This window comes from Alligator sinensis, unplaced genomic scaffold, assembly GCF_000455745.1.
Source record: "Alligator sinensis unplaced genomic scaffold, ASM45574v1 scaffold359_1, whole genome shotgun sequence".
Taxonomy (NCBI): Eukaryota; Metazoa; Chordata; order Crocodylia; family Alligatoridae; genus Alligator; species Alligator sinensis.
This window is the reverse complement of record NW_005842577.1, coordinates 427199-444954: the sequence shown is the minus strand read 5'-3', so window position 1 is coordinate 444954 and position 17756 is coordinate 427199. Positions and strand designations below refer to the sequence as shown.

General features: G+C 40.1%; 1 protein-coding gene across 6 annotated transcripts in view; it reads left to right on the top strand.

Moving 5' to 3' along the window:
* Positions 1-17756, top strand: part of PHLDB2 (pleckstrin homology like domain family B member 2) — a 78435-nt gene that overhangs the window by 41539 nt on the left and 19140 nt on the right. For 4 of the 6 annotated variants that reach the window (XM_006032499.3, XM_006032498.3, XM_006032497.3 and 1 more), the window contains 6 exons: positions 1197-1352; positions 3732-3842; positions 4479-4568; positions 8367-8510; positions 10676-10816; positions 11339-11438. In XM_006032499.3, coding sequence (XP_006032561.1) covers positions 1197-1352; positions 3732-3842; positions 4479-4568; positions 8367-8510; positions 10676-10816; positions 11339-11438 — 742 coding nt within the window. Of the gene's footprint in view, positions 1-1196; positions 1353-3731; positions 3843-4478; positions 4569-8366; positions 8511-9326; positions 9501-10675; positions 10817-11338; positions 11439-17756 lie in introns of all 6 variants that reach the window. The other 2 variants (XM_025214260.1, XM_025214262.1) reach the window with 2 other exon arrangements.

The window sequence follows — 17756 nt, the reverse complement described above, 5'->3', positions numbered from 1 at the left end:
ACCTGTTTAATGATGGACCTCATCATTGTCTTTCACACTTTTTTTTTTTTTTCATCTATTGGTTGGAATTCAATAGTGCAGGAGTGAATTCTGGGGACCTGTCAAGGGCCACTTCCATCTCTTTCTCTCTCTGTCTTTCTCTCTCTGGTCTGGTCTCTGTCTCTGTCTTTTTTCTTTTCTTCCCTTCCCTCCCTCTCTCCATCCTCTTTCCAGAACCCAGCTGGATCTGTAGTTTACCAGGAGCCCCAAAGCTCAGCTATGGACCCAGACAGGGACTTATAATGTGGCAGGCGGGCAGCGGTTGTGTCAGCTGTGGGCGCAGCCAGCAGGTTCCAGAACCCTAATACAAAATCTACTAGCAGTGTCACAACTGACACTGACGCCTGCCAGGCATGGCAGAAGCTTCTGTCTGGGTCCACAGCTGACCCTGCCAACAGTTCCAGCTCAGGGCTATGGATGGGAGCTTCCACTGCCCTGGAAGGGCAGCATTGTCCGCCGTGGACACTGCCAGCAGGTTCTGCGTCAAGGCTTCTGAACCTGCTGGCAGCATCCACTGCTTGCTACTGCTTGCTGGTGGCGTCCACAACTGATGCTACTGTGGTGGAAGCCCCACCTGGGTCCACAATTGATGCCGCTATTCAACATACATAAATGCAGGGTGCTGCACCTTGGGAGAAGGAATCCACAGCATGCCAGATCTGGCTTGCGGGCCATATTTTTCCCAGCCCTGCAATAGTGTGACCTATGTAAAGCCCATGACACTTAGGAATCTTCAGCTTGTACAGAATGCTGAAAAGCAACAGAAATGTATCAGACCTCTCTTCTGCTCCCATATAATTTTGAATCAACTTCAAGCCTTCATAATATAGGAGCTCAATGTATTCAGCTCAGATCTAAAGACTTCCTGTCCCTCTAGGATGAAGATTATGGTCAACTGCTTCAATAACACTTTCTACTTTAAAGGTAAAATTCACCTGTAAAAGTGAGTAGCTGGAGCTTGGATATAACTGAAGAAATAAAATCAAAATAAAGGATCAGCCGTGTCTGCTTCACTTTGATTGTAGCTCTTAAGAGCTACTTGATAGACATGTTTATGGAATTAATTTGAATAATCATTTCAGACTGATTTTTTGGCTTTTACGTATCTCTTCGGTGAGCGCTATAAATGCAATGTTTTTGTTTGTTTTTCTTTAAAGGATGCTGATCTGCTGGACATAGAAAGCAAACACTTTGAAGACCTGGAGTTTCAGCAGCTTGAGCATGAGAGTAGGTTAGATGAGGAGAAGGAGAATCTGACACAGCAGCTGCTGCGTGAAGTAGCTGAGTATCAGCGCAGCATTGTCAGTAGAAAGGTAATAGAATGAAAATTCAGTTCAGCTGTATGTTTCTTTGATTTGTATAAGGGTAACATTCTCTGGTTGTCTAAGTGGCCATTTTTCGGCTGTCTACAGGAAATTCTATCCCTGCTGCATATTGATGACTGACACTGGCAACAAGAGGAAGAGTGTGAAAAATATGCTTCTTGCTCTTCCCTCCAAATAACTCAGTGACTAGGGTACTCACTTAGGAGGCCAGAAGACCTAGCTTCTAGGCCCCGGCTTCACCTAGAAGAAGTCTGAACTTGGGCTTTTCTGTCTTTCTCACTCTGCCACACTACAGGTCAAGTATTAACAAGTCCCTTTTCCAGCACTCCTTTTGAAGTTGACCCCATGTGCAGCCATGAGAGAGCGCTGTATTGGGCCAGAAAAAAGAGCAAATGAGGGGCATCTGACTCAGTGACCTGAAAGGAAGTGGGACCTTTGGTTCTAAGCCTGGGCCCCTGTTCCCACAGAGCAGAAACTTTCCCCCTGCACTGCCTCCACCCATTTCTTTCAAGGATTTATTTGAGTAAAGGGGCACTTGCATTCAAGGTCTTGGGTTCCTTTCCCTTTTTGCTATGGAATGACTTGGTGAGCTGATATTTGCTGGCTCATTTTCACTATCTTCTTGTAAAGACAATTCAAAGGTCAGTAAAGGAAAGATGTTTCATTACTACTGCAGACAAGGTTCCTTGGGTGAATTTGATATCTTTTATTAAACCAACCCAAATAGTTGGAGAATAGTTATTACTACTGCTACATTCTTGCTACTGTTTCATACTTGGACTCGATTTCATAACTTTTCTTCTTAAACAAAATTAGACAATAGATTTAAGCATTGTTGCAGACTACAACTTAATTTATTTAATTCTTCTACTATAATTAAGAATGTCCATATCTTTGCAGTTTTTCTTGTTTGGTTTTCCTGTCTTCAGCATATGAGAAGATGACCTTAGTATCTACATCCTAGACTGTCATCCCCATTTAGCTTGAACGAGCAGTTAATAATAAATGGGCTTTTCTTTGTTTTTGTGCACTGCTCTCTTAAATTTTGAGACTTACACAGTATGTTTCAGTTTTACAATATGTAGCATCTGCTGGTAATTAAATGTCTGGCAAGTATTATTATCCCAACTTGGCAGAACAGAAATCAAGGTAGAGGTATTATGTGTCTAGGGCACGGGTGGGCAAAATGCAGCCTGGGGGCTGGATGCAGCCCACCAGGCCATTCTATCCGGCCCATGGGGCCCCTAAAAAATTTAGAAAATTAATATTAATCTGCCCTGGGCTGCTTGTCATGCGGCCCTCGTTGGCTTGCCGAAACTCAGTAAGCGGCCCTCTGCCCAAAACAATTGCCTGCCCCTGGTCTAGGGCCTTAGAGAAAGTAAAGGTCAGAGCAGGAACTAGAGTTCACAAGTTCCTATGCAAAAGTCATAATTTATTTTATTGTATATTATAATGTGGGAAATCCCCTGTTGTCTTGGTCTCCTTGCCATTGGATCAAGGTCCCATTCTGTCAAGAGCTGTGTGGAAGCTGATGTGCAGCAGCTTTTTCATGGTAAAAGAAGTTACGCACAGGTGCCTTGCATGAAAACAGCTTTTCCAAAACATTGAAACGCTTGGCCGACCCCCCCCTAAGGGCGACAGGGGCAGGATTGTGAGGTCTGGAAGCTCCTAGTCATGAACTAGCATGAAGGAGGCAGTTACAAGAAGATCATCTAGCACTTGGATGAGACAGGAGTGTGATTCGGCAGCTGTAACTGTGACTGAGCAGGCCTTGTCAGGATCTGCTCTGGTCACCCCACATGGGGAGGGGGCTAGAAAAGGTGCCCTAAACATAGCCTGTCTAATACAGTATTCTGTATTTCTTCCTGGCTGGATAACTGCATTCAGTGAGATCACCTTTACAGTAGTCAAAATACCAGCAAAGGCATACCATCATTTTCAGGACCTGGAACCTCCAGAGCCACCCACCGCGAATGGAAACACGTATGTGAGCTACAGCAGAGTCTGTTGATCTGAGATAGGCCGCATCAGCCATCTTTGGATGCATAGATAAGACAGTCGTGGACAACAGTCATCCTTGATGGCAAGGGTCTGCCAAAGAAGAAGAAAATGTAGGAAAGAGGAAAACAATTATTTTTATTTTTAGATAGGGGACTCCCCAAGGATATTTACTTTATAAATGTTTTAAGTTGCTTTATTGTAGTCTTAATTTTAAGAAATAATTATTAACTAACCCTGATCTGTTTGGTGGAGTTCACGGATGAAATATATCTGTGCTGTGTGTTCCATCTGTGAACAGGATCTAGGCTGGATATGTATTGTGCTATCAAATAGGAATATTCTAAAATTTTCTTATTTTCATATTAGGAGAAGATTTCTGCTCTCAAGAAGCAAGCTAATCATATTGTCCAGCAAGCTCAGAGAGAACAGGATCATTTTGTAAAAGAAAAGAATAATTTAATAATGATGCTGCAAAGGGTAGGCAATTCTTATCTTGTAAGATATGTTTAGTTTAAAGATCAACAACAATGCTACAATAAAAGTAATTGCAATATTGTGGGCAGTATTTCCCAAATCAAGCTGTTTTTCTGTCTAGCTCCTGTCTAATAAAAATCTGGGTTGAAAAGCTGTACTTTCTGTTGGTCCTAAATTTGGTTGTATGTCAACCAGGGATTCAAATTCTGTTTGCTCTGTTTACTTGAAGGCTGAGAATGGAAAGCAAAAGTTATTTGGTTGACCACAGCTACTGTCCAGTGTTTTCAAAAGTGACTGGTGTTTCCAGCTGCCTCTGATTTCCCAGCAGGAAGCACCTGAAGTAAAACCTAATTTTCAGAAAGTACTGAGCTCTCACTTATGAAATTAGGCCTCTTTATGTTGTCAAAATGGAACTTCCCAAAAATGAGATGCCTGAAATCATTAATCACTTCTGGCAATCCCAGCTGTGTCAAGAACTGCTGCAGAGTCTGAGTGCTGCTGTGAATAAATGACACTGAAATTGCTATTATGTATTAAGCCTCACCAGAAGGTTTGTTTCTACCTTTTAAATAAATAGAAATTAATTTTAGTTGAATAAATATTCACATTAAAAAATAAATCTATTTCAATTACTGACAGGAAAAAGAGAATCTTTGTAATCTGGAAAAGAAGTATTCTGGACTTTCTGGAGGAAGAGGATTTCCTGTCAGTCCAAGTAGTCTGAAAGAGGTAAACAGTGTTAACTGCTATTTTCCTGATCATCTGATTAAACTTATTTTTTATTTACATTTGATGCAACAGTTATTTAGAGTTTGGCAAATCTTGTATGATTTGGTAAGTGGTGTTCCTGCAATTTCAATATACTATTTTTGCCGTGATTAGGTAACTTAGTTCTGTTACATATGAACATGCAAATTAGGGCAAAAATAGCTTCTCTGACATTTTCCCAGCTGTAGTGGGCATTGCCTTAGACTTCTGCCCTGAATAAATTACCACTTTACATTCATTAGAGAGTCTGTTTTTTCTCTAAATAGAGCATTAAATATAACGGAGAGGAAAAACAAAATCCAGAAATAGCTACAGACAAATATGAATGAATTCCAGTCTTCCTGCTTTTTAGATGTTTACATTTTTGGTCATATTTTTATTAGGGATAGAAAGAAATGTATTATAAACATGTATTTAGCATTTTAAATATGGGGCTAAATACTTTGAGCTGTTTTAGATCTACCTATTGAAAAACTGTTTAGGATCTTATAATTTTTGCTTGAGGTATTAATTTGGTGATACTGTGAAATGAGACCTACAACTAACTTACCCAATTAAAGGTTAATAGCTTTTAGCTTACAACTGCATGCTGTCACAACCTGAGGGCCTGTAAGCCTTGAAAAAATTCTGAATAAATGTGAACCACAGTCCTTAGTAATTGTAGGTGTACTGATTCAGCTAAACTATAGTTGATCAAATTCTGTCAACATCATCTTATTTCATCCTAATGAAGTGTATGCGTCTCTGAATTGTGGCTAAATATTAAATTTTAATCAAAGAAACAGAAAATGGTAGTCTTCTTCAGATATATTTGTCTACATTTTTATCTTCTGTCAAAGGGTCTAGTTTGATTTTATTTTTTTACTAGAAAAGCATGCTCTCTTAGACTTAATTTCTGCACCAGAATTATGAACTACTCATTTAAATATTTTAAATGGCTGAGATTGTTTTATGAGACAGATTTTCCTCTTATTTCACTTGGTCTCTTAGCAGAGTAATTCTGTTCATTTCAATGAAATTACTTATAATTTATAATAGGTTAAATAAGAAGAGAAACAACTTAAATGTTTTATATAATTTAAGTCTTTATACCGTCCAACTTGTATAAGATGAAAGTTGTTCTTCCTGCTAGTTGTCTTAGTTTCAGTGATTGCACCTACTGGCCACATCTACACGAGATGCAGACTGTGCAGTAGCCTGATACTATTGTGCAGTAGCATCACGTAGCAAAACCCGTGCCACAACTCTACTGTGCATTAGTGTCACAAAACTGGTCTTCATTGGTGCCACTACACAATAACTCCAGTTATTGTGCAGTCATGTAGTACTTGTTTATCAACATAAGACACTGACTGCACAGTTGTTACTGCACAGTCATTTAGCACCTATATAAACAAATGCTTTCTGCCATCTATATAAACAAGTACTAAATGACTGCACAGTCAGCGTCTCATGTAGACATGGCAACTGAATATTAATTTGTCCCAAGTATTTTATTCAGATGAGTGATAGGCACCTGGATAGCTTTAAAAATCTGTCATTTAGTGGCAAATAGACCTTAGGCTGACTCTGCCTAGGGGTGAATTGATCCATTTTGATCCCAAGGAGCATTTGGAGACACAGACTGTTCTCTTTTATTTCCTTCCCCCAACAGAAATCTTGATTCTGAAACCATGACTGTGTGTGGTGTGTGTGAGAGAGAGAATTTGCATGCACATGCACGCGTAAGAAAGGAACCAGAAGACCTGTTGAGTAAAAGGACAGCTTGTTCAGCCCACAGCAAAAGAGAGAGAGAGAGAGAGAAGATAGGAATATTGATATTTCTACAAGGCTGAGATTTTTAAAGCATCCTTTAATCCACTTGTGCTACAGGACTTAAGCTAGTGCCCAGTGAGATCTCTGACTTAAGTCATTGACTTCAAGGAAATTGGGAACAAGCTTTACAGTCTTTAAGCTACAGAAGTGTAACTGAAGTGGGGCCACCAGAGCAGCAGTCCTGTGCACCACCTTTGTAGCAGGGCAGAAAAGCAGCTTCTGCCACAGTGGCAGCTAGTAGCAGTGCTGCAATCAGCATGGCAGGCACTGGCACTGTCCCACATGCTACATGGCTGCCCTGAATGTGGAGGTGCACTGCTATGCCTTTGCTAAAGTATATATATAGTTTCTGCAGCATTCAGGATTTCCCTTCCATGGCCAATGGAAATGAATGCAGTATTGTCTCTGCACAATGGTTTGAGTCCTTGTACTTTTGTGCTTTTTGTGGATTTTTCCCCAGTTTAAAATGCGTAATAGTAACACTTAACCATGTAGCAAAGTTAATTATACATATATACTACTGCTATGGCCCTGATTTGACCTTGCTTCCAATTTATCCTCTCTTTTTGAGAAAACAGTTTATTAGATTGTCCACTTCTGTTAGTAAATAATTCATAGTATAAAGCTTGTGCTCTACCGTGTTTGAAGGCTAACTTGCATTCCCTTCTAGCTTGTATCAGAGACTTCTACAAGGGCTTTTGCTTGGTTTTCCCAAATTGTTTTCCAGGTGAAGAAAACCTGGATAAAATACTCTTAACTGCTAGTGAATCATTGCAGCGGGTTCTCCCTGCAGCCCCAAAATTATTTGTGTAGTCTTAAATTTCTGTATTTTTAATCTGAGGAGACAGTAGCAATAGGTTGTCGCTGCTCTGATCATCTTAATTCCTAAATGACATCTCTCTTGCTATAATTTATTAGTTCAGTTTTATAACCATACCCATTTCACCTGTTCAGCTTACAAGCAGAGCATTGTCTTGATAACTTTACAATACATTTCAGCCTACCTTTATATACACTGTCTCTCAGCAGTGACCTTTTCGCTTTTTAAAATGCTTTTTTTCCCTCCTACAGATCAAAAAGTGGACATTTGACTTGGGTGTAATCTGATGTCCTCTAGACCACTGTATTGAATCTCTGGTTTTTATTCTAGAGGTTTATTTGGTAGCACTGAAGACCGAATTTCACTTCACAGCAGAACATGTATAACAGTTGTCCTGTTTCATCTCTTTTAGATGAGCCTGTTCTGGGCCAGATGTATTCTCTAGTCTCCATATTCTGTCAGTCCTTGGCCTCTGCCCTCTTCCACCATTGCTAATAAAAAATAGAAATTTGGATGGCTACTTCCTAATAGAATTACACTTATATCATCAACGTTGAGTCTTACAACAGTTATCAGATAGATGGTAGCAACTGTTAAACACTACTGATTAGAGGAATTTAGAGAGTATGTAGAGCAATTTACAGAGTAACAACAGTTACAAGTCGCAAGAGGCGTATTTAATACAAAATTATTAACAGGAAATTAAAAGGAAAGGAAGGAAACACAAAGAATTAAAAATGAGCAAACATATTTCTTTTCCTTTTTTAAAGAAATGTTAATGATATATTTAAAATTTAGGTGATGGATACACTATAGATGGTATTTAAATTTAAAGCATGTTAATCTAAAAAAATGCTAAAGGCGTTATTTGAATAGTGTCTCTTGATTATCTAAAGTATATTTTCCTTTTGATAACACTTTTTTTTAATATTTGGGTATTCAAATATTTTGAAATTCTGGTGGTGATTTTATTACTGCTTTAAATTATCATTTTGATAATAAACACAGATATTTGGCTGTATCACTCTACACTAACCTTCATTGTACTGGGTACATTAATACTCTTGCATGCCTTTTGGCTTTTGCTCCTTTTTTGTGTTTAACTTCTGAATTCCTCCTTTTAGGGTTATATCAGTGTAAGTGAAATTAGTGAGCTGTATGGCAATTCCACGAATATACCCCCTTCCACTCAGCCCCCCACAGATGCTGACGCTGTTGCTACCGAGCCTTCCACGGCTGTGCTGGTGAGCCAGCCACAAAATAAAGAGGTTTGTTTGAGAGACGTTTCCCTTTCTTTACATCATTCTGTTCACGGCTGCTTTTTTTGTCCCATCATCTAGTAAATATAACCCTGATACAGACTGTGAGCAATGTAGAGTCAGGTATTGATTGGGTAAGAAACCCAAATGAATTCTCCAGCTATAAAATGTCTTTGTTCTTAAAGATGGTGGTTTAGAGGCCAATAAGAATAATGAGCCAATCAGAAACAAGTTTGTTCATTGTCTTTCAAATGCTAAAAGGTAGCATGTTTTTTGAAAAGTAGTCTGTAGTTATGTTTTTAATGTCCATATGTACAGTGGAGGGTAAAGTGTTCACTGAACAGTTTATTGTAGTTCATTTAGAGATGTTATGCAAGGAACATACTGACCTTGGGTTTTGTAGGGATTGTGGGCAGCAGGGGGAGGGGGCATGGGAGGGGAGAGGAGATGAATACCTCTTACTTGTGTTTGTTATTCCAATATGTTCTTTCTGGCTTTTTTTATACTATCTTTGACTTTTTGCTTTATTATAGCTATCTTTATTTTTTCCAAATAAGCCCAGTTGCTTAAAAATGGATTAACTTTATGAATGGAAAATATTTACTTTTGTGCTACTATCATTTACCATTTAACTTTAGACTTTGTTGTTTTGGACACTGTTTTAAATATTTAAAAATGTATTTCACCAGTTTCTACTAACAAGTCTCCATCTGTGCTAAACTCTCCAAATAAAAGCATATTATAAACTGCAGCTTGTATGTGCCATGCCTCTTGAGTAATTACAAGTAGAAAACTTTGTGTGTAATTTCTCTTTTTCCTATAAAGCTAAGATCACCTCTCTGTTCTGGATTTGTGTTTCCTCACTCTCTTTCTCCTCGCTCTATTGCTCAACTTCCATCAGTCCATTGGCCTGAGGTCATGGTTACACATGTAGATCCTTTACCTTTATCTGATACACCTCCTCCTCTCCCAGCTAAGAAACACCGCAGGCAACCACAGGTAACTTCAAAGCTGACCATCTGGGATTTTTAATATGGGTAACAAAGATGCCATTTACCCATGAACTTTTCAGTACAACATTAGTAAGAACCCTTTCTTCATCAAACTTTCAGAGTCCTGCACCTAAAGGTTTTGCTGAATTTCATATGGATTATTACTAGATGCCGTTGAATAAAAATAGTTTTCACAACAAAGAATCTAGATCTCAAAATAGACATGGGCTCTGTTTTTTGCCATTCAAATAAATGAATAACACAATGGGAAATGCCATTTCAGTGGTCAGAAGCATTTGCAATAATGAATTATTTAAATTTAAAATCAAAATTATATTGAGGGGATTTTATCATCTTTTGAAGTATAACCATTCCAAAAATACATCAGTTTTAAATGGCCAGTTCTTTGGAATTTATTGGGGTTTGGCCTAATAAGATTCAATTTGTAAAAGTAGATGCAAGTCATAACATGTTTCTACATTTATACATATGTTATTTACTGATTAAAAATGTTCTTAAAATTACGGACAATTAGTTTATTTATAACATGATTCACTTGCTAGTAGGTGACTGCTTTACAGTCTGTTCAGAAAACCATTTTGATTCCGTAGGCGTGATTTCTTTTTTTCAGAACAGTGTTTAAGGTGAATCTCTAAATTGCTTACCTTTATGGAAACAAACTTTAAGGGTTAGGGTGATGAGGAACTGAAACTGTTACTTTAAAAATAATCCCCTTGTCCTCAATTTGGGCCCCAGCCTCTAAAAAGTTATATCTTAGAATATTGGGCTGTTGGGTTTTTTTGTCTTTACCTTACCTTATCTTGGCCATTTAACTTCCATATTGGTAGAATTCATTCGTAATAATTGCTTAATTGAGAAATCTGTAGGCTGCACATGAATTATTAGCATTACAGAATTAATAATATTAATGTAAACCAAGACTGGTTGATAGTTTGACTTTGGGAATGACTGATTCTTGGTTTACCATTCACTGTATAATTTCTATGAAAAGTGTGTATTGTGAAATCCCATATTGCATCAACCTGAACAAGAATATAAAACTGAATATTTAGATTTACAATGAAGTTTCCAAACTGTAGGATTCAGCATGTTCCACATGAAACATAATTCACTAAAAAGTTGGACATTTTTTCAAAACTATTTTACAAATTACATTTTAAGCACTTTAGAAATCTGGAAGAAAGAAAGAAACAGCACAAGGAAGGCATGTATATGAGTGATACTTTACCTCGCAAGAAAACTACTCCCTCTGTATCGCCGCACTTCAATAGTTCTACTCTTGGACGAAGTGTAAATCCCAAAGTAAGTAATGTACTGAGATATAGATTTTCCCATTTCTAATTTCCATGTAAGAAATATTTTGAGTTGGAAATAAAATTGATCAACATAAGGGCAAAGACATTATAAATTTGTTGTAATATTCCTGAAGTTAAAAATAGTAAACCTAGGAAATGAATTAAGCCTGTTAAGATTAAAAAAAAATGAACTTTGATTAGATTAAACTGATTTCAGAGGCCTGTTAATTGTATCATTTTTGGTTTCCTCAGGATATTATTGGAGGGGGAAGATAAGGTTATGTCAACTGAAAATGATATCTAAACTGTAGCAGTGTCAGTTAACAAAGCAAGAGGGGCTTTCACATAATCTTTAGTGGGGAAATTGTTTTGAAAGCTTCTCAGTAAGTAGAGGATGTATATAATTAAAATAACTCAAGCTGATTCAGATGAGTTCATGCCAAAAAAGTGTTTTTGTTTTTCAGGAAATTTCTGACATAAGTGCAAAAGTATGCAGTTTTTAACTATGTGTTTACAAAATTTCATGCAGGGTCATTTACCTCTAGGACAGAGCAACAGCTGTGGCAGTGTACTTCCTCACTGTCTGGCAACCATGACCAAAGAGTCAGAACCAAGAAGAATGCATAAAGGTAAGGTCTTTTTAAAACATTGCTATTCCTGGATATGCAATGTTCAATCTCATGACTAGTAACTCCAAAAGTAGTAGGGCTTTAAAATAGTATATTTTTCTCCTAATGAAAATAGGAACTTTCATATACAATTTACAGTCTCCAGCAAAGATGATGAAGATATGATATTAGTAGTATTAAAGGAGCACAAATATCTATTTATAAATTTCTTACTTTAATTTAAAAGCATATAATTATTGTAAATACAGTGCTAAAAAGGTATGCTGAATATGATGTGTTGGGTAAACTGGACAACTTAGTCCATTTAATTTTGTCTTAACAGGGGGTAGGCTATCTGTTGCTTTTTATGTTTTTATTTTGTAGAGAATCATTCTCTGTAATTTTTTGATCATATAAATTGTTCTCTATAGGTAAATGCTTTTGCCTAGGTAGAGTAACTTGCTAGATTAATGACTTTGATTCACAGCTGAATTATTATGATAGGGTACAACTTTCTTAGTCTATTGTAAATGTGTGGTCAAGATAACAAAAGAGGTTGGTTGTTAAAGATGAACAGTTGCATCTCTGGCCCCCTCTACACCTTATATCTATTGCGCAATCACCTTGTTAATTGCACAATAAATTTAGACTGGCTACATATGCAGATTCTCTCCCCTGCCTTAAAAAGGTTTAACCAGCTATAAAGTTATTGTTCAAAAATGTGTAATAACTTTATAGCTGGTTTCTATCCAGCTTTAATTTGCATGTGTAGGCAGTCTGCAGGGAGATGGCAGCTACTGCGATCTTTCAGGCACTGGGAAGCACAACTCACCCTGTAACAGGTCGCCCTCCCCAGCGCCATCTTTCCTGTTATCCAAGCCCTATGTGGGGCGCCCTTGGAGTCCACTTTAAGGTTTCTCATGTCATACTCTCTACTCGTCTGCCACGTCTTGATGGAAATTTTATACCGATTGTTTTTTGTAAGCAGGAGACTGCCTATTGTTTTTATATGTTGGGGTCCTCCACCACCACTGGCCTTGACCCCAGTCTTTCTCCACCTAGGCCTTCCCATCTAAACCTACCAGATAGGGTTTGACTCCGAGACTTTAGCTCTCTAGTCTTGAGGCTCGTGGCCCTCCTTTTTGCTCCAGTCTGGAGCACAGCCTACCTGGCCCAGAGGTCCATCCATCGGCCCCACAGCCAGGAGGTCGTAAGTGTGAAGCTGGGCAACGGCCCCGGACCTCCACCATCCCAGTCCAAAAAAAACGTACATAGTCACACCCCCAGTGTACCAGGCCACCCTGGCCTTTTAGGCTTGTCCTCTCTGGTGCCGGACCTGTGCCTCCAAATACTGCGCCTCTCTGTCACTGGGCCTGTGCACCCCAAACACTGCCCCATGCTATAGTGGGGCTCCCATGAGGCCGCCTCCTTCCCCAATAGCCTCACCCAAACCACCGGTCTTATTCAGTAACAAAAAAATATGAACAGTCCTGTCCATGGGCAATAACCACCAGCAAACGATATATGATTAAAGAAGGCAGCACGCCAGCTTACATTTACGCAGGGGTTCATGCTTCTGGTCCCCACCATCAGCTACAGTCCTTCTGGGGTTGCTGCCACTTCTCCAGGGTCCTCCATAGTTCCCCTCTTTCAGCCTTTGGAATGCTCACCAAACCCAGGGTTTTTATAGTCCTGGCCTGCCCCCTTCCAGTCACCTGACTGGCTGGCCTGGCTCAGCTTTTACCCCCTTCCCCCCCCCACACACACACACACACCTTACCGGCACACTGTGCCCAGAAAGTTCTGGTTTTAAAGGGGCTGCCCTGCCTTCTAGTAACAGGGCTAGGGTTCCCTGTTACATACCCCCAAGGGTAGGAGATTACAGTCAATGTGGGCACACAGGCTAAGTACAGATAGTCAGAAAGCCCTAGGCTGAATCAATTCTGTCTTTGCAGGTTAATTTAAACTGCAGAGATTAGCTGAGAAACAAGTGAACAGACATTCACTTTTGAGTCAGGAAATGCAGCCGCATGCCTGCAGTGGCTCAGAAGCTGGCGGGGTGGGGGCGCTAGAGCATGCCTTCCAGCCTGCCAGCCACTGCCAAAGGGAAGGGACTGAAGCTCCAAGGCTTTTCCCTCATCCTTGCTCAAGTAGAGGGGGCCCCAGCCTGGGAGCTAGCATGCTTGAGGGTGGGGGTATAAATCCCCTCTCTGACCCACACAGGACCCCAGCAAGGGTGTGCTGTTGCGGGGGGGGGAGGGAGAGGGGCAATGTCTGCCAGGCTTATGCTCCACCCCCTGCTTCCTGCTGGGGGGGAGGGAGGAGGGGATGAGGAGGGGGAAAAGATAGTGACATTGAATTCATAAAAGCTTGAACAAGAATAGCCCTTTCTCTGAAGCGAGGATGTAGTGAACACAGCAATTGACAACCTCAAGCACACAACAAAGAACAACCAACAATCTTCACCTAAGCTAAGATGCAGCCCAGTAAAACACAGTGAGAGCACACACAACTTAGTCTAACTTAAAATAGAGTGTAATAAACCAAGAAAACCAGAGAAAGCCTTACATAAGTCTTATGTAATCTTGAGGGCAGAATGTCTGCTTACAGTCAGGTATTCAGAAAGTCCTTCTTGGGGAACCAGCAGGTGGTCTTAGGTATTGGAGTGGAGATCCCACAGGCCTCAGGTCTACTTGGGTTTTTACAGACACACTTGCACCCGCTTCTCCCCCTTGGGTGCCTTGACATTAGATGCTTGTTACCTATAGCACCTTTGGCAGGACTCCTGTGCATTCAGCGTCTGTTGTCTCTGCTTAGGTATTCCAGTCTCCCACCTTTTACAGGTTCTGCTTTATAATGTAAATGTAGTGCTCTGCTTTCTTTGCTTACACCAGCTCAAGCAGTCTGGGACCCTTTCCTGTTCCCTTAGCTCCATCTCTAGCACATACATGTGATGATTGTGCCAGGTCTTTGCCAACACCTCCCACCTCTCAGTCTAGTCCAGCAGGGCTTGGCCCTGTACTCATGGGTGGTAGGGCACCAATCCCTCCAGCCCCAGTTTCCCAGGGTCTTCCCTCTCCCCCATGGCCTGGGGAGCTGAGGGGTATTACGCCCCCTCCCCTTGTCAACTGCTTGCCTCAGTCTCTACCTGAGCCTGCCTGCCCACACCCCCCACCCCGCCGCTCCAACAGGGAAATATCTGGCAGGGGCTGCAACCCCACCACAGGCAGACCCAGTTGTGGATCCCTGCCAGGTTTCCCACTCTGGCTGAGCCCCTTGTCAGCCAGGCCTCACTGCTCCAGCTAGAGAGCAGAGGGGTGGGGCCAACCCTGCTCTCTGGAGCAGGCAGCAGAGCTGCAAAGCATTCTGGGATGCTGTGGGACTGTGAGTTAACTTGGACCAGGAAGGGGTCTAGGACAGAAGTTTCATAAACCGGTTTGACATAAATCAGTTAATACTACTGATACTACATTCAACAAGGTTTATCTTAAACCAATTTCAGCCATTTCAAAACTGGTTTATGCACACTGAACTTCTGTTCTGTTACAGGTTTAAACCAGTTTCTGATCACTTTAAACTGGTTTTTGTGTAATTTCTGTCTCTAGCCCCAAAGGTGTGCTGGAATGCTTCATGCACCCCTGTGGCCAGCAGATTGCAGCAGCACCCCATGGTGCAGCAGTGCCCTGTCAGGTGCGGGGTTCTCGATGCTGGCTGCCCATGTGGCACAGCCAGGTCTGAGAGCCCTGTCAGGTGCAGGACTCCATCCTGGCTGTGTGTAGCCCCACAGCTCAGAGCCCCCTCAATAAAGGGGAGCTGAGAGTCAGTTTCCTTTGCTTCTGGCATGTGCATGATTGCCAAAAATATTCAGCAGTAGGAAGGTTGTTCACAGGTGTAGTATTTTTCATTTGTGCATGAATGACCTGCAGTGGAATCGACTTCACCTTCCCTTATTTATTTTGCTTATTCAGAACTGATAGATTTTAAAAGTAGCAAGAGTATAGGCAGAAAAATTTAAGAGATGGCTAAATACGTATGGAGCATATTTCCTGTGAAAGAAAGCAGCATTTTTCAGTTACCTTACAAAGTTGAACCAGACTTGGTGGATATGTCCCTTTTATAGCTTTAGTTTCTTGGGAGTCTTGCAGAAACCTGCTGTACTTGAGTAACTTTCATTCTAAATTATTTCACCTGCAGCCAGACAAACTGACTTAATTATGAGCTTGGAAAACTTTGGTGAATTTAGCAAACGGTGTAGCTTAGAAAATTTGCCCATGTGTACACTTTTCCTCTCTGGTCTACAATAGTCTGCTTGTGTTGGCTAGAAAATATATACAAGATGTATGTTGAACAGTTTTTTGTTTTGTTTTTCAAAAGTAGAAATTGCAAATCGTGAAAGCTGGAATGTTTTTACAAGTGTAGTTTAGTTGAGGATGGGATTTAATGAAGGTAATTGATAACATCTGTGAATTGTTAAGAACCTACGAATTGACAACATTGGCCCTCAGGGAAGGATAGATCCGCTAATTCTGAAAGAATTTGCCCAACCTTGATATTGCAAGCTCTAACACAGTTCTCTTTTGTTGGCTTTCAACCAAGGTGTGCTACATGAACAATTGCTTTCATATATGTATAAAGAAAAAGCGATGAGTGTGGGCAGGAGAACTGCTGAAATTAATCATCTTAGTAATATTGTAGCCAAGAAAGAATAAAAGAATAACTTAAGATTGAATAAGAGAGAGAGAGAATACAGAAAGAGGTATATTTGTCATAGTGTAAGGCATTTGTTACATGCTCTATGCAATAATGAGGGCTTTAACTGCCGTCACCACAGGGTTATGATTATTTCCATCGAAAAGGCAGTAAAGAGGATAGCAAAGAGAAGACATTAAAGGCACTTTTATACATGCTTCAAGGGTGTGGGGGTGGCACTTTAATTAGAGCAGTTCCAAGAGCCACCCTAATTAAAATGCCGTATTGTATCATGTATCGGTGTCCCCACACTTAAAAATTGCAGTGGGGCACTTAAATTAAAGCTTGTTGAACAAGCTTTAGTTCAAGTACCCCCGCTGCCATTTCAAAGCACGGGGACACTGATACATGAGACACAGAAGGCTACTGGAGTCCAGTAATTACCATGCTCCAGCAGACTCGATTAATCAAATCTGCTCTGACACGCTGTAATTACAGTGCATTGGAACAGCCTCTACACTTGTGTACAAGCACCCTAAATGAAGGGAGGATTACAAGGTTGTGTTGATACTTACTGGAAGAAATGAACTTTTGAGGTGGCCTAACTTGAAGGATCTGGAAGAAGGAACAGAGCTGATTGCTGCATCCAGTTGCTTTGCTTGCATTGACACAGGATTAATAAAATAGGAACAAGCAGGATCTTGAAAAAAAATCAAAACAGTTTCCATTTCAGTCACCTTTCTTGGTAATTAGTTGATCATCTGTTACCTTTTCCATCCAGAGAAAAGTACGGGGATTTGTATTTGTAGAAGGAGTTGGAAGATTATAATAATTTTTCCTGTTCCTAAAATCTCTTTAAGATTTGGAAACGTCTGTAGCCCCATATATTTGCCCCAGAATGTTTTCAGAATATTTCTACAGATTACTTTATTAAATATTATTTTACAATGAACAATTCATGGAACAAATTTAAAAAAAACGTTTAGTCAAACATGAGGACCAAGTTTCAAGTACTGAGAATCCTAGGACTTAAGAGATGCATGCAGATAGAATCCAAGAACAACAAAGGACCTGACCCAACTTTTTTGGGAAAGCTTACATTCTCTTTTTATATTAGAAATGGGAAAAGTGTGTGGCTTTGGAATAGTGCAAGTTGGTTTAAAAATGTCAGTCTGTCCTTTTATTTAAATATTTATTTAAATATACCATCCAGGTACCAAATATAAGCTAGTTTATTTAAATATACCAAACTTTCTTTTTCCACACTCCCTCACAGTTGAGGATGATTGTCTTCCATGAATGACTTATCTGTGGGTCTGAAGATGGCTAATGAGGCTGATTGAGGATCGACAGACTGTTGTAAATAATATGGTTAAATTAAAATATTTTGGATTGTTCAACTACTGTTGATACATGGGCTTCCATTAAAGTAAAAAAGAACTGAATTTGGATGACTTGAGGACCTCTAAAACACTGAGCATGAAACCAAAATCAGCATGAGCAGAAGTTAAACCAATTTTGCCTAAGCCCTGTTAATAAACTTTATTTATGTAACCCTTCTGCCAGGTACCAGTTGGCAGCAAAAAGGGCCGGGTTCAAATTTTGGGGCCCCTCATAAATTATATCAGAGGCTCAAGCCCCCACCCAGAA